This window comes from Macaca nemestrina, chromosome 4, assembly GCF_043159975.1.
Source record: "Macaca nemestrina isolate mMacNem1 chromosome 4, mMacNem.hap1, whole genome shotgun sequence".
Classification (NCBI taxonomy): Eukaryota; Metazoa; Chordata; class Mammalia; order Primates; family Cercopithecidae; genus Macaca; species Macaca nemestrina.
In genome coordinates, this window is record NC_092128.1 from 118914137 (window position 1) to 118936030 (window position 21894).

The 21894-nt window shown below is 36.1% G+C and overlaps 1 protein-coding gene across 4 annotated transcripts in view; it reads left to right on the plus strand.

The window, feature by feature from the left end:
- The window catches only part of LOC105492357 (ATP binding cassette subfamily A member 13), a 454445-nt gene that overhangs the window by 372728 nt on the left and 59823 nt on the right, over positions 1-21894 (plus strand). For all 4 annotated transcript variants that reach the window (XM_011759379.3, XM_024796198.2, XM_024796197.2 and 1 more), the window contains exons 51-52: positions 8381-8531; positions 15331-15465. In XM_011759379.3, coding sequence (XP_011757681.2) covers positions 8381-8531; positions 15331-15465 — 286 coding nt within the window. The remainder of the gene's footprint in view (positions 1-8380; positions 8532-15330; positions 15466-21894) is intronic.

The window sequence follows — 21894 nt, forward strand, 5'->3', positions numbered from 1 at the left end:
GAGGCCGAGGTGGGTCGATCACTTAAGGTTAGAAGTTCAATACCAGCCTGCCCAACGTGGCAAAACCCCATCTCTACTAAAAATACCAAAAAATTAGCTGGACCTGGTGGCACACGCGTGTAATCCCAGCTACTTGAGAGGCTGAGGCATGAGAATCATTTGAATCCTGGAGGCAGAGGTTGCAGTGAGCCGAGATCATGTCACTGCATTCCAGCCTGGGTGATGGAGTGAAACTTTGTCTAAAATAAAATAAAATAAAATAAATAAATATTTTATTAAACATAAATATATAGCTTCTATTGTCTTGGCATACATTTTAAAATCAGATTAACAAAGTTCTTGTATATTTTCCTTTCTAGCTTGTAAAGGTTTTTTTTTTTTTTCAATGTTTGACTTTTGTTTATTTTTATAAAGAATATATTTAGAGACAGGGTCTTGCTCTGTCACCCAGGCTGGAGTACAGTAGCATGATCATAGCTCACCACAGTCTCAAACATCTGGGCTCAAGTAATCTTTCTTCTTCAGCCTTCTGGCAGGTGGGACTACATGCCCAGCTGTTTTTATAAGCAATAATTTTAACATTTTACTATTTTTTCTCACCTTTTCTTTATACTCTTTGTATACTATATTACATTAAATAATTTTTAAATTTTATTTTAAAAATATTGAATTCATGGATAAAGTTGACTTGGTCAAAATTTCATACCCCTTTTATATATCACTTGATTTAATTGGGTAATAGTTGCTAAAATTTTGTGATGATTTTTATATGAAATTATCTTGTGAATTTCACTTACTGTAACACATTTGCCAGGTTTAATTGTCAAGGAATAATGGGCTCAGTAAGTAACTTGAAAATTGTTTCCAGTCTGTTTTCCAGAATAGTGTATGATCCATGTAATTTTTACATAGATATTTCAAAGAATGCGCTAATGAATGCCTTTGGGTCTAAATTTATCAAAACAATTTTAATTAATGATTCAATTTCTTTTTACATGTAGAAATTTTTAGGTTTTCTATTTCCTCCTTTTCTTGGTATATTGTGTTTTAAGGAATTTTTCTATTCCATCTAAATTATTCCATTTCTATGCAGAAATTTGGTGCATAACATACTAAAATTTTATTTTTAATATCTATCTTAAGTGATGTTGTTAGTATTACTGATTTGGATATTTTGTATCAAATTCCATTAATATTACTATTCATTACTATGTTTAAAGTACTCTATTACTGTCTTAATTTTGCTTATTATAACTTTCCAGTTCTAAAATTTTTATTCGATTTTTTAAATTGATTTCAGTTTTCTGGTAAAATTCACCTTTTTTTCCCCTTTTTTGATCATTTATTAATTAAACTATGTTAAAGTCTACGTCTGATAACTCCAATATCTATATCACTTGTGGATTTATTTTCATTTTATTTGTTTTTTATCCTAGTTTTTATTTATTTTTATTTATTTATTTTTTTTTAGTGGTATTCCTGGTGTATTTATTTGCTAGGACTACTGTAAAAATATACCTCTGGCCGGGTGCAGTGGCTCATGCTTGTAATCCCAGTGCTCTGGGAGTTTAAGGTGGGAGGATCATTTGAGGCTAGGAGTTTGAGAACAGCCTGGACAACATAGCGAGACTCCATCTCTACAAAACAGAAACAAAACAAAACAACAACAACAAAAACATTTAATTAGCCAGGTCTGATGGTAAGGTGCATGTACGTAGTCTGAGCTACTTGGGAGGCTGAGGTGGGAGGATTGCTGGAGCCCAGAATTTAGAGGCTGCAATAAGCTATGATTGCACCACTGCACTCCAGCCTCAGCTACAGAGTGAAACTCCATCTCAAAGCAACAACAACATGAATGACAACAAAACACAAACTTAGTGGCTTAAACCAGGAAAACTTATTATCTCATGGTTCTAGAGGCTTGAACTCTGAGATCAAACTGTTGCCAGTATTAGTTCCTTCTGACTGCTGTCGGGGAGGGCTCTGATATAGGCCTGTCTCCTTGGCTTATACATGGCCATCTTCTCTCTGTTTGTTTACATAGTCTTCCCTCTGTATGTGTCTGTGTCCACATTTTCCCTTTTTTAAGGACATCAGTCATACCAGATTAGAGCCCATCATAGTAGCCTCATTTAAATTTGATTTTTTCTTTGACATTTTATCTCCAAATAAGGTCATATTCCAAGGGACAGGGAGTTAGGGCTCCAACATTATTATTATTATTACTATTATTTTGGATGGGACACAATTCAACCCATAACAACTGATAAAGTTTGATTGAATGAAAAGATTTAGAGTCTCTGGATGATTCTGTTTTCCTTCAAAGAGAATTCTCTTTAGCTTTGATATGGAATTATAACATATGAAATTATCTCAGCAAACTCATCTAAAATCATTTAAATAAATTTTTTAAAGGGCTTGTCTATTTGTACATTTCCAGAGGCTTCACTGTTCAATGGCCCTGACTGAGAGCCATGTTTGTTTGCCAGAGTCCTGACACCTGAATGTCTGCTTAATGACAGTTTTTGTTATCCCAGTTGGTTATTCCAGGTTTGTTATAAACTTGGTAGGTTTACTTACTTTTTAGATTCTTAGAGTTGTGACTTGATTTCTCTCTTCAATTATAGACCTGCATTGCTCATACATTAATGAACATCTCAAGCATGAGACACCTAGAGTTAACAGTTTTTCTTACTTTCTTCCCCCTGCGGTATTGGCCTCTCAAGTCCTACCTGCTCTGGTAGCCCGGAATCTCAATTTTTATGTCTTCCAAAGACTAATAACAGCTTTTCTTAGCTCCTCTGCCTTTTAACAGTCACTTTCTCCACAGTATCATTACTTCTTCTTCCTTATTTTATATGTGTGGCTAATACTTCAAGGAAAAACACACAAAACACGTGTCTCCTCTCAGTGAGTTTTTCTTCTTTTTGGGATTTGAATCTTTAATTCCTAGTCTTTAAATAGATTTTTCTGCATTTTATCCAGCTGTTCCATTGTTTTATGGGCTATTGAAAACAACTCCCATTTTAGCGTCAATTTTGATAATAAAGCACAAGGATAATACAGCACATGGATGGTATATTTGAAGCCACAGATAATATATACATTAACCTTTACAAATATTCCCCTATCCAGTAAACACTTGAAACTTGAGTTTCCAGTGGACATTTTTTTTAACATAACACATATAAACATTTTATGGTACATACTTACATTTAACATTTATTCATTGTTTATCTGAATTACAAATTTAAGTGGATGTTTTGTATTTTTTTCTGGCAATCTTGCTCTCTTTAGAAGAATGAATAAACAATAATACATCGGAATAATTGTGGTACAAAAACTGATTGGAGCACTATGGAAAGACTGTACCTAAAAATTATACATGGATATTCTTATTATTTAAATATAAGGGAATGCTTTTTTAAAAGTTGATACTCTGAAGACTTAAAAGTTAAAATTTTATGACACAAATGTGGAAACTCTCATGACAAATGTACTAGCTGAATTTGAAAGATAGGAGAATACGGATGTAATAGAAACTGAGGTAAAGGAAATTAAGTACCCAGTAGGTCTTAAATTCTGTTTTCTCTTATATTTATCACATACAATAGAATTAAAAGTGCAGAATATTAAATTAGTGCTGCCAGTGATAAACTTGAGAAATTGTTCCATGGTGTACATTAGAAGCCATTGACTCGGTGAGTAAGAGAATGGTAGACAATATGCAGGATGGAGAGATTCATTTAAAATGTATAGCTTTTCCTGTGGGGCAGAGATATGGAACATGAAAAAAAATGAAACAAAAACTACTGAAAAAGGTACTGAGTTGTGGTTTTTGGTACAATATTTAAAGAGCTTGTAAGTTGTCACTTTCATTTTCACAACAGGAAAATACCTTAAAAGCTAAAAATTATCAACTCTTCTTAGAGCCATCAGAGACTTGAGGTCACAGAGCAAACTGCTACCCCATACTGGACAGTCAGGGGACCCCCTACACCCGTGGGTTCATATCCTTGGATTCAACTAACGGCACTGCAAAATATTCAGGAAAAAAGGGATGATTCTGTCTGTACTGAACATGTACAGACTTTTTCTGTTGTTAATATTCCCTAAAAAACACAGCATAAGCACTGTTTATATGGCATTTACAATGTATTGGGTATTATAAGTCATCAAGAAATTATTTGAAGTATTTGGGAAGACGTATGTAGGTTATAAGCAAATACTACACTATTTTATATAAAGGACTTGAGCATCTGTGGATTTTTAGTGTCCAAGGAGAGTCCTAGACCCATCCTCTATGGATACGGAAAATATCATAAATACTATAATAGAAGGAAGCCCAGGCCTGTGAATCAGGAGACCTAGAAGCAGAAGTCACCAGATGGAGCCAGGATCAGTAGGAACACATCAACTGTAATCAAAAAGCAATGTAGGCTCAGTGTGGACTAACTTGAAAGTAGCCTTGGGGGCTCCTCACTGGTGAGTATTACCTATAGGAACCCTACCAGATTCTCAATGTAAAGACTGGGGAAAAAATCCCTTTGTGCTTTCAGCATGAAGTAATTATATGAAAATATGCCCAGACCTCTCTGTAAGGCTTAGAAAGACCAGCCCTAAGGGGAAGCTGTTTTTCCAGAGCCTAACTGACCTGGGGAAAGGGGAATGCCCAGCTCAGGCACTAGAAGACTGAGACATGATTGTGAGAATAGACAACTCTTCCCCTCAACCAGCTCCTCACCACCACTTCGGTGGAACTCCTGTGTAATAACCAAGGACTAGAAGATCTACAAGCCTCAGACTCTAAGATGGAATCTCTAGGCAAACTCAAAGACAATTGGATATAAACCCAAGGACACTAGAACTGACACCACTGAGACAGCCACCAGTAAGCACAACATAACTTCTAGTCAGATAAACTCAAACCTCACACTAAAATCCCAAATGCAGCTTAACGGTAAAGGAACAGACATCATCCAAACTATGCCATCAAACCACAATGGAATTAAACTAGAAATAAAAAATAGAAGGATAGCTTTAGACATCCCCAAATATTTGGAGATTAAACAACATATTTCTGGGTAACACATAGGTCAGAGAAATCAGAAAGGAAATTACAAAAATTAAACTTAAGTGAAAATGAAATTTAAACCTATCACAGTTTGTGGGATACAGCTAAAGTGGTGCTTAAAGGAAAATTAATGGAATTTAATGCATCTATTAGAAAAGATGAGAGACTAAAATAGATAATCTAAGCTTATACCTTACTAAACTAGAGGAAGAGGAGCAAATTAAATTGAAAGTAAGCAGAAGAAAAGAAATGATACAAATTGGTGGAGCAATCAATACAATTGTAAAAAGGAAAATAATAGAGAAAAATCAATGAAACTGAAAGTTGAAATCAATGAACTAAAAGATGAAATAAATAAAATTGATAAACTCCTAGTGAGATTACCGATGAAAAAAAGAAAATACAAATTAGTAATATCGAAACTCAAAGATGTCATCCTTACTAATCTCGTGAACAATAAAATATTAATAAGGAAATATTTTGAGCAACTCTATGCCCACATCTTGAATAACTTCAAATGGGCCAATTCCCTAAATACACAATTTACCCAAACACATACAATGAGAAATAGACAATCCAAATAGGTATATAACAATGAAAGAAATTGAATCAATAACTAATGACCATAAAAGCAAAAGCACTAGACTTAGGTGGTCTCACTGGTGAATTCTACCATTTAAGAAAGAAATGATATCAATTTACTAAAATGTCCTTTGAAAATAGATACAGAACAAATATGGTTTAACTATTTTTATGAGGTCAGCATTACCAAAATACTGAAACCAGACAAGGACATTACAAGAAAGGAAAACTATAGCTTAGTGTCTCTTATGGATATACATGCAAAAATTCTCAACAAAGTATCAGATTGAATCTAACAATGTATGAAAAGAATTATATACTATGACAAAGCAGGAATTTTTCCAGATAGGCAAGGTTTATTCAATTTTTGAAAATCAATTAATATAATCCATTACATCAATAGAATAAAAGGAAAAAATAGTTTGATCCTATTAACAGATGCATAAAAAAGTTTTTCACAAAAGAAACACTCATTCATGATACTAACTCTCAACCAACTAGGAACAGAAAGGAAATTCATTAACTTGATAAAGAACACTGACAATAAACCTTCAAGTAATATCGTACTAAATCATGAGAAGCTAGATACCTTTCTCCTAAATTTGGGAACAAGACGAGGATGTCCTCTCTCTCCATTCTTATCTCAATACTCTGCTGGCAAGCAGTCCTACATAATGCAATAAGAGCAGAAAAGGGACTTAAACTCACACAGATTGGAAAGGAATAAATAAAACTGTTATTGCTTGTAGATGACATGATTATATATGTAGAAACTCCCAAAGAATTGTCAAAAAAAATGCTCCTAGAACTGATAAACATTTATATCAAGGTTTCAGGATACAACGTTAATATAGAAAAGTCATATGTTTCCCTATATATCTACAATGAATAATTGGAATTTGAAATTTTAAAAACATATCATTTACATTAACAATCCCCAAAATGGAATACTTAGCTATAAATCTAACAAATTACGTGAGGAAAACTACAAAATCCTAATGAAATAAATGGAAAAAAGCTCCAAATAAATAGATATTCCATGTTTTGGGGTAGAAAGATTTAATATCAACAAGATGTTAGTTCTTCCCAACTTGAATGTTAGGTTTAACACAACCCCAGTCAAAATCCCAGTGTTACTTTGTGGATATTAACAAACTGATTTTCAAGTACATGTGGAAAGACAAAAGATCCATGACAGGCAGCCCAGTATGGAAGAACAAAGTCTGAAGACTGACATTACCTGACTTTAAGACTTACTGTAAAGGCTCAGCAACTTCAAGAGATAGCCCCACACCAATACAGTCAACTAATATATGAGAAGAGAACAAAGGCAATCATGTGGGAAAATCGTCATCTTTGCAACAAATGGTGCCAGAACAAATGGACATCCACATGCCAGACAATGAATCTTGGCACTTAACTTATACCTGTGACAAAAATTAACTCCAAGTGGATCTATGACCTGATTGTAAAATGCAGATTATAAAAGTTCTAGAAAATAACATAGGATAAAATCTAGGTGACTTTGGATGTGACAATGTCTTTTTAGATACAATATCAAAAGCATGATCCATAAAAGAAAATGGTGGTAAGTTTGACTTCATTAAAGTATATTTCTGCTCTGCAAAAGACACTGTTAAGAGATTAAAAGGTCAATCCATAGACTGGGAAAAAAATTTTGCAGACCCATGTCTCGTAAAAAACTTGTCTACAAAATACATAAAGTTTTGTATACATAAACTTGTATGCAAAATCCTTAAAATTAAACCATAAGAAAACACACAGCTAAAACATGCGCAAAAGATGTGAACAGCTGTCTCACCAAAGAAGACAGATGCAAATAAGTTCATGATAAGATGCTCGACATCATATGTCATTGGAGAATGGCAAATTACAGCCACAATGCAATGCATTTCTATACCTAATAGAATGAATAAAATACAAAACATCGACAACACTAAATGTTGACAACAATGTGGAGCAATAGGAACCCTCATTTACTGCTGATGAGAATTCAAAATGGTACAACCACTTTGGCAGACAGTTTGGCAGAATCTTATAAAACTCAGTATAGTCTTTCCATCTGATTCAGCAATACATACTAATAAAAAAAACCAGTTTTATTATGTATGTATGCACAGGAGTTTCACACAAAAAATAAGACTCAAGGAGCTTCCCAGATGATTGAGGCTTATACACCGTATGAGGTTAAACAAAGCAAAAAGGATTTGGGGATCCCGGTCAGGGGAGGCCAGCTATGGGAAGGTGAGGGGAGGAAATGTATGCTGGATTAGGGTTGTCTCATTACGCAGATAAGAGTCTCTCTGGTTCAGAGTTGTCTGGGAAAGTAGCTCTCTTTCTGGTAGGGAGACATCTTTACAAATGGAAATTTCCTTCATAAATGTGAATTTCCTTTTCAAAAGAAGACAATTTATACTCAATATTTAGGCAGTTAAGGAGAGGTAAAGAGCTTTTCCTGTGTTTTCTGGTCTTCCTGTGTCTTCAATTGCCTTTAGCTCAAAATAATGCATATGCCAAAGAGGCCTATTTTGGGGTGACTTCTTGTATCCTTCATTTCTCATGAATTGAACTTATTCTTGTGAAATGAACTAATTGTTTTGAATAAACTGCAGTGGACTTGTTATTGATGAGCCACATTTTAAAAATGGGTTGATGCCAGTTTGGGAAGCTGCTGTTCTCAGCCTGTGCTGCTTCTCTCTGCAGGGACGCTGTGGACCTGTCTTCTGCTGGCACTGCAGGCGTGCTCATTGGCTACTGTCCCCAGCAGGATGCCCTGGACGAGCTTCTGACTGGTTGGGAACATCTCCATTATTACTGTAGCTTACGCGGGATTCCAAGGCAGTGCATCCCTGAGGTAAATCTCCCTGGGGTCTTCTAGATAAAGGGACCCATTGAGGAATGCTTGGTGACCACCTCTGGCTCCAAGGCAGCTCTCTCACCCTGTGAGGAGAAGAAACTGTAGTAGCAGATAAACTTACCTGCAAGAGATTTTCCAATGTGATTATACTGAAGAAAACATTAAATAAATTTGCCTTATTTACATAATATATTTAAACTGCATCTGTGTGAGGCAGTCATGTGGTCAGAGTTAAAACATAAATACATCATTTATAACTTTGTATCCCCCTTGCTCTTTTCTTCCTCTCTAAATACCTTTTACATTTATTGAATGACTAATTTGTATTCAGGAAGAAATATCACAAACTCTGTATTTTCAGGGCTTATGAAAGAGTGGGCACAAAATACGTGTGGAAACTGGGGGATTGTTGGAAGGAATGACTTCCTGATGAGTGGGTGGACAGATTCCTACTGCCAGGGGATTCCTTTCTGGGTGGCCTTAGGGGAATGAAGGAGTGGCAGGAACTGCAGACCTCCATACCCCAATCACTGCCTGTGACAGGAGAGAGGCAGGTGGAGCAGTGAGAGAGCAAAAGACAGCTGCCACTTCTTCTGTGCGAGTAGAGGTCAGCGAAGCAGAGCGGACAGCATTGATTGACAGCTCAGGATGTTGTACCGTGAGCCACCAAAATTGCAGTTATTTAGGCACATTTTTACCTATTCTGCATCTCATTATGGAAAGTCTGGGGTGCGTGCTCCTCAGATTTCTGGATTCTGAACTACAAGCAGAAATAAGTGGCTTATATGATGCATTTGCAATTAGATTCTGCGGGAGAGGGAACATTCTAGGACTCACAGGAGACAACACTAATAGCCTTCACCTTCACTGGTCCATGAACATTCATTCTCTGTTCTGTTTTTATAATGCTTCAGCACTTGTTCTTGTTTATGCTTTCTAACTTTAAGTGAAACTAAACAGAATGTCTGCACCTCATTGTAAGGACTCTGGCCCCTTTTCCCATCTCCTGTCTTAATAGAGCAAAGATAACTGACCACCCCACAGAGACCTGCTGGTTGTAGTTAAACAGTTATTGGCATCCATGACTAATTGTTGGCTCAATTTTTAATCGGTGTTTATCTCTGTCAGCTCCTCCTTGTTAGTTTTTGATGAAAGAGGCGGGTGCTTGGCAAAGGCTTTAAGCTGGCGCTTTTGTTTTTTGAGGGAAACATGCTTATGAGAAAAGCTTTCATTAATGTAGTAAGAGTCGGTGCTTTCTGTCATTCAGGGCAATTGTGTCTTGATATTCAGCTGTCTTACAACTTTGTTTTTCTGAATTGTTCTACCAAGAAAAGTTATTTAAATGGTAACCAATTAGGAACTGCCTTCATTTCCTTTATACAACTGTAACTGATTTTGCAGACAGTAATGCTACTTGCTCTTGTTTCTAAGATGTCAGCTCACTTTTGCATCTGTTCCCAAAGGAGTTAGCTCCTTTTCTGGAAAAAAATTCTCTCTTCTATGTATTTGGGGGATATTTAAGTTATAGAACAGGCATATCCATTCTGGGGTGCTTATCACAAGGTGTCCAGAAAGAATTATTATAAAATAATGGAAAACAGTAGTTTTATCTTTCAGTATTTATTCCATGTCAGGTACCGTTCTAAGTATTTTACAGCAACCATATGAAGTAGATGCTTATTCCCATTTTACAAACTGAGAAATTAGACACAGTTTAATTGAGACACAGAGACACAGGAAAACTGAGACACCAGAGAAATTAGGCCATTTGGCCACATTCACATGGCTAGTATTTGGCAAGGTTTTGCTTTGAAACCATATAAACCAGCTCCAGGGTACAAGTTCTTGACTAAGACATTACTCTGACATTTATTTTATCCAGGTTGTTAGTTCTATAAGATGGAATTCTTGGTGTATTAACAGTTCAGTCTTATTTTTATACCCCTGGGGTGGCCAAAGAAGTGGAAACTGTGTGGGGTTAGTGCATGACTTCTCTAACATGGAACTCCTCCTGCTGGCTGGCTTTCCACTGGGCTGGAGTTGGGCTCAACATGTGCGCCTCATGAGTCTTTCAGGACTCATAGATATGGGGGTAATCTTTAGACACATCTGCTGCTCACCTTAGTTGTTTTCTTCAGGCTGCCATCTATTTTCATTGTAACATGGACAGCCACCATTGTATGTTCTCTGATTCTAAATGGAAGACCCTCTGTGCTTGCTGGGAGGCTCCTTTATTCAGCCTTACAGTCCCCTCTCCTCCCTCCCTGGCACCCTCAGAGCCTATGCTGTGGCTGAGCCACCCACCTGTGCTCCACTTGCTGGTCATTTCTATGTATGGTCAAATTGCTCACTTCCCCAACCTTTCAAAAATTTGATGAGGTAAGAATAAGATGCCACTTTATAAAGCTTGAATTTAGGTTCGGCAAGTTAACGTCATGATTTTCAATTTTCCCATGATTTACACTGCACAGTTTTGTGCAGTGTGCATATTTGAGCCTGAATTTAATTAACCTTGTATAACATGTTATATCAAGTTATATCACTTGGTTATTACCAGATGATGCAAGAGATGAGGGCTACACAGTCTGGGATGCTAGAGAAAATGTGTAGGAGTCCATCATGCTAGGTAGTTTTAAAGGTAGTGTCATACTATAACGAACAAACAATACTTCTAAATGGGAAGAGATTTGGCAAATTCTGCGTGTTAGTTTTCCCTGGTATAGAAGAGGTATGGCCCCTCATCATCTTCGTTTTGTTAATACCTGCACACGCCTACCAGGGAATATCCCTACTGTGTCTTGCTTCCCCCTGTCTTCTCTAAAGGCATGACTTTTATCTTTAAGTTTTCTTCCATTCACACAGTCAGTTGAGCTAGAAGGAGCTAGAAGTTATAAGATAGTAGGAATGGGGACAGGAGGTCATCTTCAGAGGAAGGGCCAGGATAAACATTTCCATCTGAAATCCTTGGTTTCCTTTCCCTACTTTACTACTTGTTTTGATCTTTAACCTCACAGAAAATGTTGACCTGGCCATTATGCGTGCTAGTGGAAACATTTTGGCTTTGGAGTCCAGCAGATGTATGTGTGAATCTCAGGGCAATTTATTTTGGCTCCAGTGATGTTTATAGAAGTCCTACTATGTGCCAAACATGAATAAGCACTGGATCTATGCATCCCAGTGCATATCCCATTGGGATTCATCCCAAAACGAATACATCCCCAAATGAAAGCATCCCAAAACAAATGCATTCCAGTAACTTGCCTTAAATATGGTACAATTTCTAGAGCTTCATGAGAGAAAAATACCAAACTGCAGAGAGATTCTGTGAACTTTTGACATTTTGGGATTTTAGGCAGTATTTTGCCAACCGAGATTGCAAAGGCATTGCTTTTGCCATTACTTTGACAGTATTGCTGAGTGCAGAAAAGACTACAGCAAAATACTTCTTATTAGGCTATTTTCAGTTATTTTCTGACAACATGACATTCAGAAAACATTGGATCAAACTAATACATTTGTTCCTGTATACTCTGGAATCTTTCCTATGGTTAACCAATCCAGAATTTGCAGGCTGCAATATTTAACCTTTTGTGAAACTGGGAAAACATGACATATGTTTCCTAACTTCATAAAAATGTGCAATAATAATTTGGCAAGTTTATTCAAAATGTAACTTATATATTCTCAGGTGCATTTCTCCAGAACCAAGTGCTTATATTATTATTTTTTTATTTCGTTTGTCAGTTTATCAGCTTTCATTTATGTATTGCTAATCTTTGAATAATATAGATGAGAGTAACTAAAAATTTCTTTCTAATACATGCACACACACACATATTTTCATTCTCTTTTTCTTGTAATATTTATAGGTCTAAAAATAACCAAAAAAAAATCGACTTCACAATTTGTCATTTTTGCCAGCCTCACCACTGTTAGTACAGCAGGTCTCCAAATAACGTTGTTTAGTTCAACATTGTTTCATTACAATGATGGGAAAAATAAAATTGATTTTCTGCCAGGACTGCTGTCGGAGAGGAGTTTGCACGCTCTCCCCATGGCTACGTACGTTTTATCCAGGTACACTTGTTTTCTGTCATGTCCCAAAGCTGTGTACATTAGTTTCTTTGGTGTGTCTAAATTGAGTCCATGTGGGTGAGTACATGTGGACATGTGAGTGCACCCTGTGATAGAATGGAATGCTGTCCAGGGCTGTTACTGCCTGGTGCCCTGAGCTTCCAGCATAGACTCTGACCACCCTCAACCCTGAACTGGAATAATTGGGTAAATCATGTTTTTGTTAATCTTTCACAAATGTATGTGTAGCTCACATTTATTTCAGTGTTTGCTCTTAGAAGTAGTTATTTTTATTTAGAAGTTTGGAGATGTTTTTGTGACCAGACATATGACATAGGAACTTTTGTTTCTACCAATCAGCTTATGGTAAAACTGGTTTCATTAAATGTTGATTCAGTTAAAGCAGTCTCCAAGAACATATGGATGACATTAAGTAAGGACTGCATTGGCTTTTTCCCGACAGATAAAGCTTTCTAACAGGGTCTATAATGCTCTTAGTTTTCTTCTCTTTTATGGAGACGTGTGCCTCCTTTTCCAGGAAGCCTCCCTGGTTTCCTTCCTTCATCTCTCATTATGAGTGTTTATCTACCACTGATTTACGCTTCTTGGCCATTCTTTTCTGAGAAAAATTTGGATGAAGCTACATTACTACTTCTGTTATCTCTTTAATTCCTGAAATGCCAGGCATTTATATTTCTTCATTTATATGACCCTTCTCTTAATATTTGTGTGGGTTTGCTTGTGAGGAATAAAATGTTTTGTCTTGATATTTTAGAATTCACTTAAGTGAATTTTTATTCAACTTGTGATAATTGAAATAATTGGTCTGAATGGAGCCAGGAAAAAGGATGATTCATATAAAATATTCTGGGGAAAATGACTTTACTTTCAATAAGACCAACTACTGCCCTTGATAAGATTTTCTTAGGCAGATAGGAGGAGATTAAATATTTCATCTTTATGTATCTTTGGGGCCTGGAAATCTGCATTTCCTAGAATTATACTATTTCACCATAAGACCAGTCCTTGACCCTCTTCATTCATCTGCAATATATTTTGAAGTTGTACAAGTAAAGCCATATAACAATTTCTGTTGAAAGATTTTATTGGGGGACGTAATGATTATCCTAATATTTGTAGAGGTTCTTAATGCTTCATTATCCTTCATTATCCTGTTATTATCCTAACTTTTATGCACTTGTCAAAAAGAGTATACACATTGGTTTATATTTATTTAGTTATTTGGGATGCACAATTATTAACCCATCTTTTTAGTCCTAAGGAAGTTTTCCCTCTTCTCCTAAATTTGAATTAAAATATGACCTTGGTCAATTTGGCTAAATGATGATATCTAAAAAATGAATCTATATTAATACTTCTATGGTCATAAGAGTTAAATAAAATTGTTTGCAACATTTTTAAATTATGCTAAGTTGGAAACGAAAAAGTTGCTTACCTTGGACCCCAAGAAGAATTAATCCAGCATAGGAGACAGACTGGAAACAGAAAATGTAGTGTGGTACAAATTACAGTGGGAAATGCTAAATAGAAGCATTCTATAGACACATAATACACAGAAGAGGTGACACATACGACACACAGATGAAGTGACAATTACTTTTTCTGATGAGAGATATGGGCTGGGCCTTCTAGGATGTAGGACAAGTTGGCAGGGTGGAAAGCAGGGAAGAATAAAGAAGCTGTGAACCCCAGGCTTTTGAGTACAGTCTGAACTCTCCTGTGCCTGGGGTGGGGGGGGTGAGGTTTGACAAATGCTGCCACCATCCTTGGGACTTGGCAAAGTGGTTTTCAGCAGTTGCAAATAAGAAACATTTCCCATTCCCCTCCCCACCTCTAGTTACTTTATAAACCAAACTCTGAGTTTGCAAACATTAACAGTGGCTTCTCAATGTGAAAGGGTTATTTCTTTCCTTGTGTTAATATTGAAAATTCCCTCCAGCCATAAAAACGAACAAAATCACATCCTTTGCAGCAGCGTGGATGCAGCTGGAGGCATCATCCTAAGCAAATTAACACAGGAACACAAAACCAAATACATGTGCTCTTATTTATAGGGGAGAGCTTAACATTGGGTGCACATGGACACAAACATGGTGGCAGTAGACACGTGGAAATCCAAAAGTGTGGAGGTAGGGCATGAGACAAGGGGTAAAGAACTACCTGTTGGGTTCCACGCTCACTACTTGGGTGATGGATCATTAGAAGCCCAAACCTCAGCATCACACAATATACCCATGTAGCAAACCTGCACATAGACACCCGGAATCTAAAATAATAAAGAAAGTGTTCTACTTCGGTTGTCTTCTCCCTTTAAGTTTTGACACCTCTTTCCATTAGTTTCATTCCTATTTATTTCCTTCTCAGTTTTCTTTTTGGCATTCCCGTCTCTGCTCACCTTAACGTGGGTATTTATCTGGACCTCCAACCTCGAGTGTGTTTCTTGCCCACCCTGCTCCCTGAACTCTAGATGTGATTATTTTGACCGTCACTTAGATGTCTCCAGCCACAGAAAACTCCCACCTGTTCACTCTCAATTACTGCCTGTATGGTGAAGGGGGATGTTTCAGGAGATGTACTTGATTGTATGTGTGAAGATGAGCAGGGCTAGTGGGAGGGAGAAGCAGGAGTGAGGACTGAGACCAGGTTTCTGGTGGGCACTTTGGTGAATGCTGGTGTGCACATGCACATCCCTCTCTTCCAGGTTGCTGGAGATCTCATCAGGCGCTTACACCTCGAAGCCCATGCGGACAAACCTGTGGCCACCTACAGTGGGGGAACCAAGCGGAAACTCTCTACAGCCCTGGCCCTGCTGGGGAAACCTGACATTCTTTTATTGGTGAGTAGAGGAATGTCAATGTCTTGGAATAAGACACATATTGCATATTGATTTATAAACTGATTTTAAGAGTTTTTCTGGGAAGTAACTTTAGAACTTGCAAAGCTGGTTCTACAAACTAGTAAACTGTTTTGCCATAAGCCAACATTTCCCAAACATCGTTTGAATTTTGCAGAAATAAAACACTTACCTTTTGCTAGATTCACTCATATTCGTCAAACTGAAAATTCTATAAAATTTTAACATTACAACAGTGTTTTAAAAGATTATTAGAATTCATCTGTAATCTGAAACCCATTATGTTTTCCTCTAGAATATTGCTTTGATGTCTTTTTCTCTGTGTAGCTGTATGTTTATCACAGCAGTAGTGACACCTGTCATGGTGAATCTTGAAGATGGGTGTTGAGAGTGAAGGCTGGCTATGACGTTGAGAGTAGGAAGAAAACTCCAGCAAGAGGGTAGAGTATATGCAATGGTCTTGAGACAAGGTGGTCTGTAATCAGTCTGGGAACTACAATTAATTTGATTTGAATGAATCAAAGCATTAATTGGAGGCAACATTTGTCAAGAAATGGAGTTAATTGTCTTGCATTTCATAAAACAGCTATAATTGTTAATGCAAGTAATGCCATTGAAAGAATTAATAAAGGCTATTGTTACATGCCATAAATTGGATTCTAATCACTAGAGTGCATCTTTGGACTTCACACCAGTAGAGAGTCTGAGGGGTGTCAAAAAGTATGGAAAACAAAACAGATTCCTTTTTTTCTATCTTTCTTCATCAAATGAATACGCCCTTTCAGTGGGATAGCAAATGGGAATTGAGAAGGTCTGTGTTAGAAAATGGTCTCATCATTTGCTGGTTGTTTCCTGGAAACTCACTTGAATATTCTTTTTAGGTGCCATGAATTTGCTTTTGCAATATCCAAATTCCTGGACCATTGTATACTTTCATATTCCGGAATCTGATAATAAAAACTACCATTTGCACAATCCTGAAGTTCACAAATTGCATTTTATTTTCAACACAAGGTGGGATTATGTTGAGTAGTTAACAATATGTGGGCGTTCATTACTTTCTGTGGAATTTCCCTATGCCCAGCCCCTCACAATGCATCTCCTCACTTGGATGAAGGGGCCGATGCTCTATAGCCATGACCTGGTTCACTGCAGACCCTGACATACTTTTCTTTGGTACATCCTTGCTCTCAGCTTTCCGTGGATGCCCAAACCTGTGGCACAGTGGTCAAGGTGGGGACTCCGGAGTCTGACTGACAAGCATTGAATTTTGCTTCTGCAGCCGCCCAACACTTGGCCTTGTATGTTCTATGCCTGCTTCCTTCTCATCTGAAAATTGTCCCGATTATAATGTCTGTCTCATGGAGTCATTGAAAGCAGTAAATAAAATAAACTACATTAAGCATCTAGCCCAGTGTCCAGCAGATGGTAAACCACAGTAACTATTTGTGACTATGATGATGGTTACTGTTCAGAGCAATAGGTTAAAGAGATTTGTTGCCGGTCCTTTGGAGTTCTCAACAGAGAGACTAGAAGTGACTCTCAGAGCTGACATCAAGGAGAGAATCAGGAAAATGTAAATTACACATCCAACTCTCATGCTGAGCATTGCATGATCACACCTTTTATTTACTTATTTTTATAACTAGTACACATATATTGCTTGATTTGCAGAAAAGACTAGATATTTATTTTTCTGTTCAGTGCTTCTCCCCCCACTCCTACTGCTTCCCATCTGTTTCTTTCTTTGGGGAAGTTTATGACCCTAAGCTCTTAAGAAATATGTGTTTAGTACTCCCTGGCTAATAAAAGCACAGAAATATATCTTACAGTTTGGCAAGATTTCTCTAGAATTGGTTCATATAAGAAATGCTTTGGTATCTATTGAAGGAGAAAGCTTCAAGCTCTAAGAAATATCAATTTATTTGATGTTGCTAAATAAATGAAGCCTTTTTCTGCTATCATATGTCTTCCTAGGGCATATCATTCTGAAATTTTATGGAGGTTGAAAATTCATTTTAAAAACATCAAGGTTGGCTTACCTAGCCAGATCATGAAGGAGAACCAACCTGGCATGAAAATATAGCCCAATTCCCCACCTTCCAGTTTTATGGAGGTATAATTAATAAAAATGGTATATATTTAATGAATTCAACATGTGTTTTGATATACATAAATATTCTGATGTCATGACTACAATCAAACTAATTAACATATTGATGATGTCATATAATTGCCATTGTTTTCCCTGGGTGTGATGAGAACACTTAATATCTACCCTCTTAACAAATTTCAAATATGTAATACAGCATCGTTACCTACAGTCCTTCTCTTAGTCCACTGTGCTGCTATAGCAGACTGAATAATTTATGAAGAACAGAGAGCAGACATTTGAGTTTTGGAGTCTGGGAAGTCCAAGATCAAGGTACTGCCAGGTGCAGGTGCCTGCCGAAGGTGCCAACCCTACTTCCAAGATGAATACCTGAACCCTGTGCCCTCCAGAGGGGAGGAATACGTGTCCTCATAAGGCAAAAGTCAGAAGGCCAAAAAGAGGTGAAGGTCCTTCATCAGGTGCTTTTATAAGGTCACTTAACCTTATAAACTCGTTCACCTCCCAGTGGTCACACTTCTCAATATTGTTTCATTAGGGATTGAGTTTTAACATGAATTCTGTAGAGGACAAAACATCCAAACTATAGCAGCCCTATATGCTGTATATTAGGTCTCCAGAACTTGTTTGTCCTGTATAACTGAAATTTTCTGCCCTTTGACAAGTATCTCCCCATTTCCACAGCCTGGCACCTTTCTACTGTCTCTTCCTATGTGTTCAACTTTTTAATATTTCATTAAGAAGTAGTGTTTTTCCATGCATGGCTTATTTCACTTTATGCTTGGCATAAGTCCTCCAGATTCACTTATGTTGTTGAAAATGGAAGGATTTCCTTATTTTTCAAGCAGAATAATATTTCATTACACACATATACACCCAGAGAAGAGAGAGAGAAAGAGAAAGAGAGAGAGAGAGAGAGAGAGAGAGACAAGGAAACAGGGGGAGAGAGAGAGAGAGAGAGAGATATACACATTTTCTTTTCCCATTTATACACTTAGGGATGCTTAGGTTGTTTCTGTATCTTGACTTTTTTTTTTAATTTATTTATTATTATTATACTTTAAGTTGTAGGGTACATGTGCATAACGTGCAGGTTTGTTACATATGTATACTTGTGCCATGTTGCTGTGCTGCACCCATCAACTCGTCAGCACCCATCAACTCGTCATTTACATCAGGTATAACTCCCAATGCAATCCCTCCCCCCTCCCCCCTCCCCATGATAGGCCCCGGTGTGTGATGTTCCCGACTTTTGTAAATAATGTTGTCGTGAATATAGTACTTCCAGATACGCTTCCAGATATTGATTTTATTTCCTTTGGATACACACACAGATGTGAGATTACTGGATCAGGTGGTAGTAGCATTTTTAATTTGTAGAGGAACCTCCACACTGTTTTTCACAATGTGTGTACATTTACATTCCCACCAATTGTGTATAAGGGCTCACTTTTCTCCGAATCCTTGCCATTGCTGGTTATCTTCTGTCCTTTTAACAATAGCTATTCTAACGAGTACAAGGTGATATCTCATTGTCGTTTTTATTTACATTTCCCTGATTATTAATAATGTTGACCATCTTTTCATATACCTATTGGCCATTTGCATGTCTTCTTTTGAGAAAAGTCTGTTCAAGTTTTTTGTCTATTTTTAATTATTATTATTTTGCTATTTAGCTTTATGAATTCCATATATAGGATGTAACCCCTTATTGGATATATGGCTGCAAACATTTTATTCCCCTCTGTAGTTTGCCTGCTTTGTTGGTATTTTCCTTTCTTGTGCAGAAACTCTTTTCATTTGAAATAGTACCACTCTATGTTTGCTTCTGTTTTCTCTGCTTTTGGTCTCATATCCAAAAAACAAACAAAACATTGCCAAGACCAATGTCAAGGAGCTTTTCTTTTCTTTTTTCTTTTTTTTTTTCCTACAAGTTTCTTGGTTTCTGATCTTATGTTTAAATCTTTAATACATGCTCAGTTGATTTTTGTGTATGGTGTAAGATAAGAACCCAGTTTTAATTTTTTGTATGTAGATACTCAGTTTTCCCAAAGCCATATATTGAAGAGACTGTCCTTTTCCTAGTTTTAATTTTGGTGTATTTGTCAAAGATTGACTATATGTGTGTGGGTTTATTTCTGTACTGTCTATTCTTTTCTATGAATCTGTATTTCTGTTTTTATACAAGTACCATACTTTTTAAATTACGATAGCATAGTAGTATAGTTTGAAAATAGGAAATGTGAGGCCTCTAGCACTGTTCTTCTTGCTTAATTTCTTTAGCTATTTGTGGTCTTTTGTTGTTGTTGTTGTTTTTCTTTAAATAAATTTTGGTATTCTGGTTTTCTATTTCTGTGAAAAAATGACAATGGAATTGTAGGAATAGCACTGAGTCTGTCGATCGCTTTGGGTAATATGGACATTTTAAAATATTAATTCTTTCAATCCATGTACATGGATAGCTCTCCATTTATTTGTCTTCAATTTCTTTAATCAAAATGTTATAGATTTCAGTATACAGATCTTTCACTTCCTTTGTTAAAATTATTCCTAAGTATTTTATTCATTTTGATCTTACTGTAAATGAAATTGTCTAAAATTTCCGTTTCTGATAACCCACTGCTATTTTATGGAAGCAAAATTGATATTTGTATGTTGATTTTGTATCATATGACTTTATTGAATTTGTTTATTAATTCTAATGGATTTTTTGGTGGAGTCTGTAGTGTTTTCTGTATATTAGATCGTGCTTTTGGAAAGATGATTTTACTTATTTGTTTTTGATTTGGATGCCTGTTCTTTGTCTTGACTAATTGCTCTGGTAGGACTTCTAGTATTATGTTGAGTAAAAGTGGCTAGAGTGGGCATCCTTGTCTTGTTCTTCTTAGATTCGAAGTTTTTAGCTTTACACTGTTGAATATGATGTTAGTTGTGGGCTTATGATGTATGGCCTTTTATTCTTTTCTTACTTCTGCTAACTTTGGGCTTAGTTCATTTCTTTATCCAATTTCTTCAATTGCAAAGGTAGGATATTTATTTGAAATCTTTCTTTTTTCTTAATGTTGATGACTTATTCCTCAAACCTGCTTTTACCTCATCCCATAAGTTTTGTTTTGTTTCCATTTTCATTTGTCTCAAGATACATGTATTTTTTAAAATTTTCTTTTTAATTTCACTTTTGGCCCATTGGTTGTTCAGGAACATATTGTTAATTTACATGTATTTGTGGATTTCTCAGTTTTCCTCCTTATTAATTTCTAGTGTCATACCATGTTGGTCTGAAATGATACTGGATATGATTTCAATTTTTAAAAATTGTGTAGACTTGTTTTGTGGCCTAATATATGGTCTCTCCTGGAGAGTATTTTATGTGTGCTGGAGAAGAATGTGTATTCTGCTGTCGTTGGATGGAATGTTCTGTGTATGGCTGTTAGGTTCATTTGGTCTAAAGTGTAGTTCAAGTATGTCATTTCCTTATTGATTTACTGTCTGGTTAATCAATGTATCATTGAAAGTGGAGCCTTGAACTCCCTATTATTATTGTAGTTATGTCTTTTACTCCTTTCAGTTCTGTTAATATTTGCATTACATATATAGCTACTCTAATATTCAGTGCATATATATTTACAATTACTCTTTTATCATTTTATAATAAATTGACCATTTTATTATTGTATTTTTCTCTTTTTACAGTTTTTGACTTAAAGCATATTTTGTTTGACATAAATATAGATAAACATGCCCTCTGGGTCATCATTTGCTTGGAGTATATTTACCTATTGTTTCACACTCAGTCTATGTATATCAAAAAAACTGTACTAAGTCTCTTGCAAACAGCATAAGGTTGGATCTTGGTTTTTATCCTTTCATTCACTTTATGCCTTTTGATTGGCAAATGCTGTCTATTTACAGTTAATGTAATTATTAATAGGTAAGAACATATCCTTGACATTTTGTTAATTGTTTTCTGGCTATTTTTAAAGCTATTTATTCTTTTTTTCCTTTATTACTGTTTTTCTTTTAATTTGGTAACTTTTTTGTGTGTTGGTATGTTGGTATTCTTTGATTCATTTCTCTGTTTTTTTTTCTTATGTGTATGTGTGTGTGTGCACGTGTGTGTGTGCATCCACTGTAGGTTTTTAATTTGTGGTTACTAAGTATCTATATAAAACATCTTATAGTTACAAAAGTCTATTTTTAACCTGATAGTAACTGAACTTATGTCACATTTAAAAAAACTACACTTTTACTTCCAACCATCTCATTTTATGTTTTAGATGTCACAATTTGCAGCTCTTTAT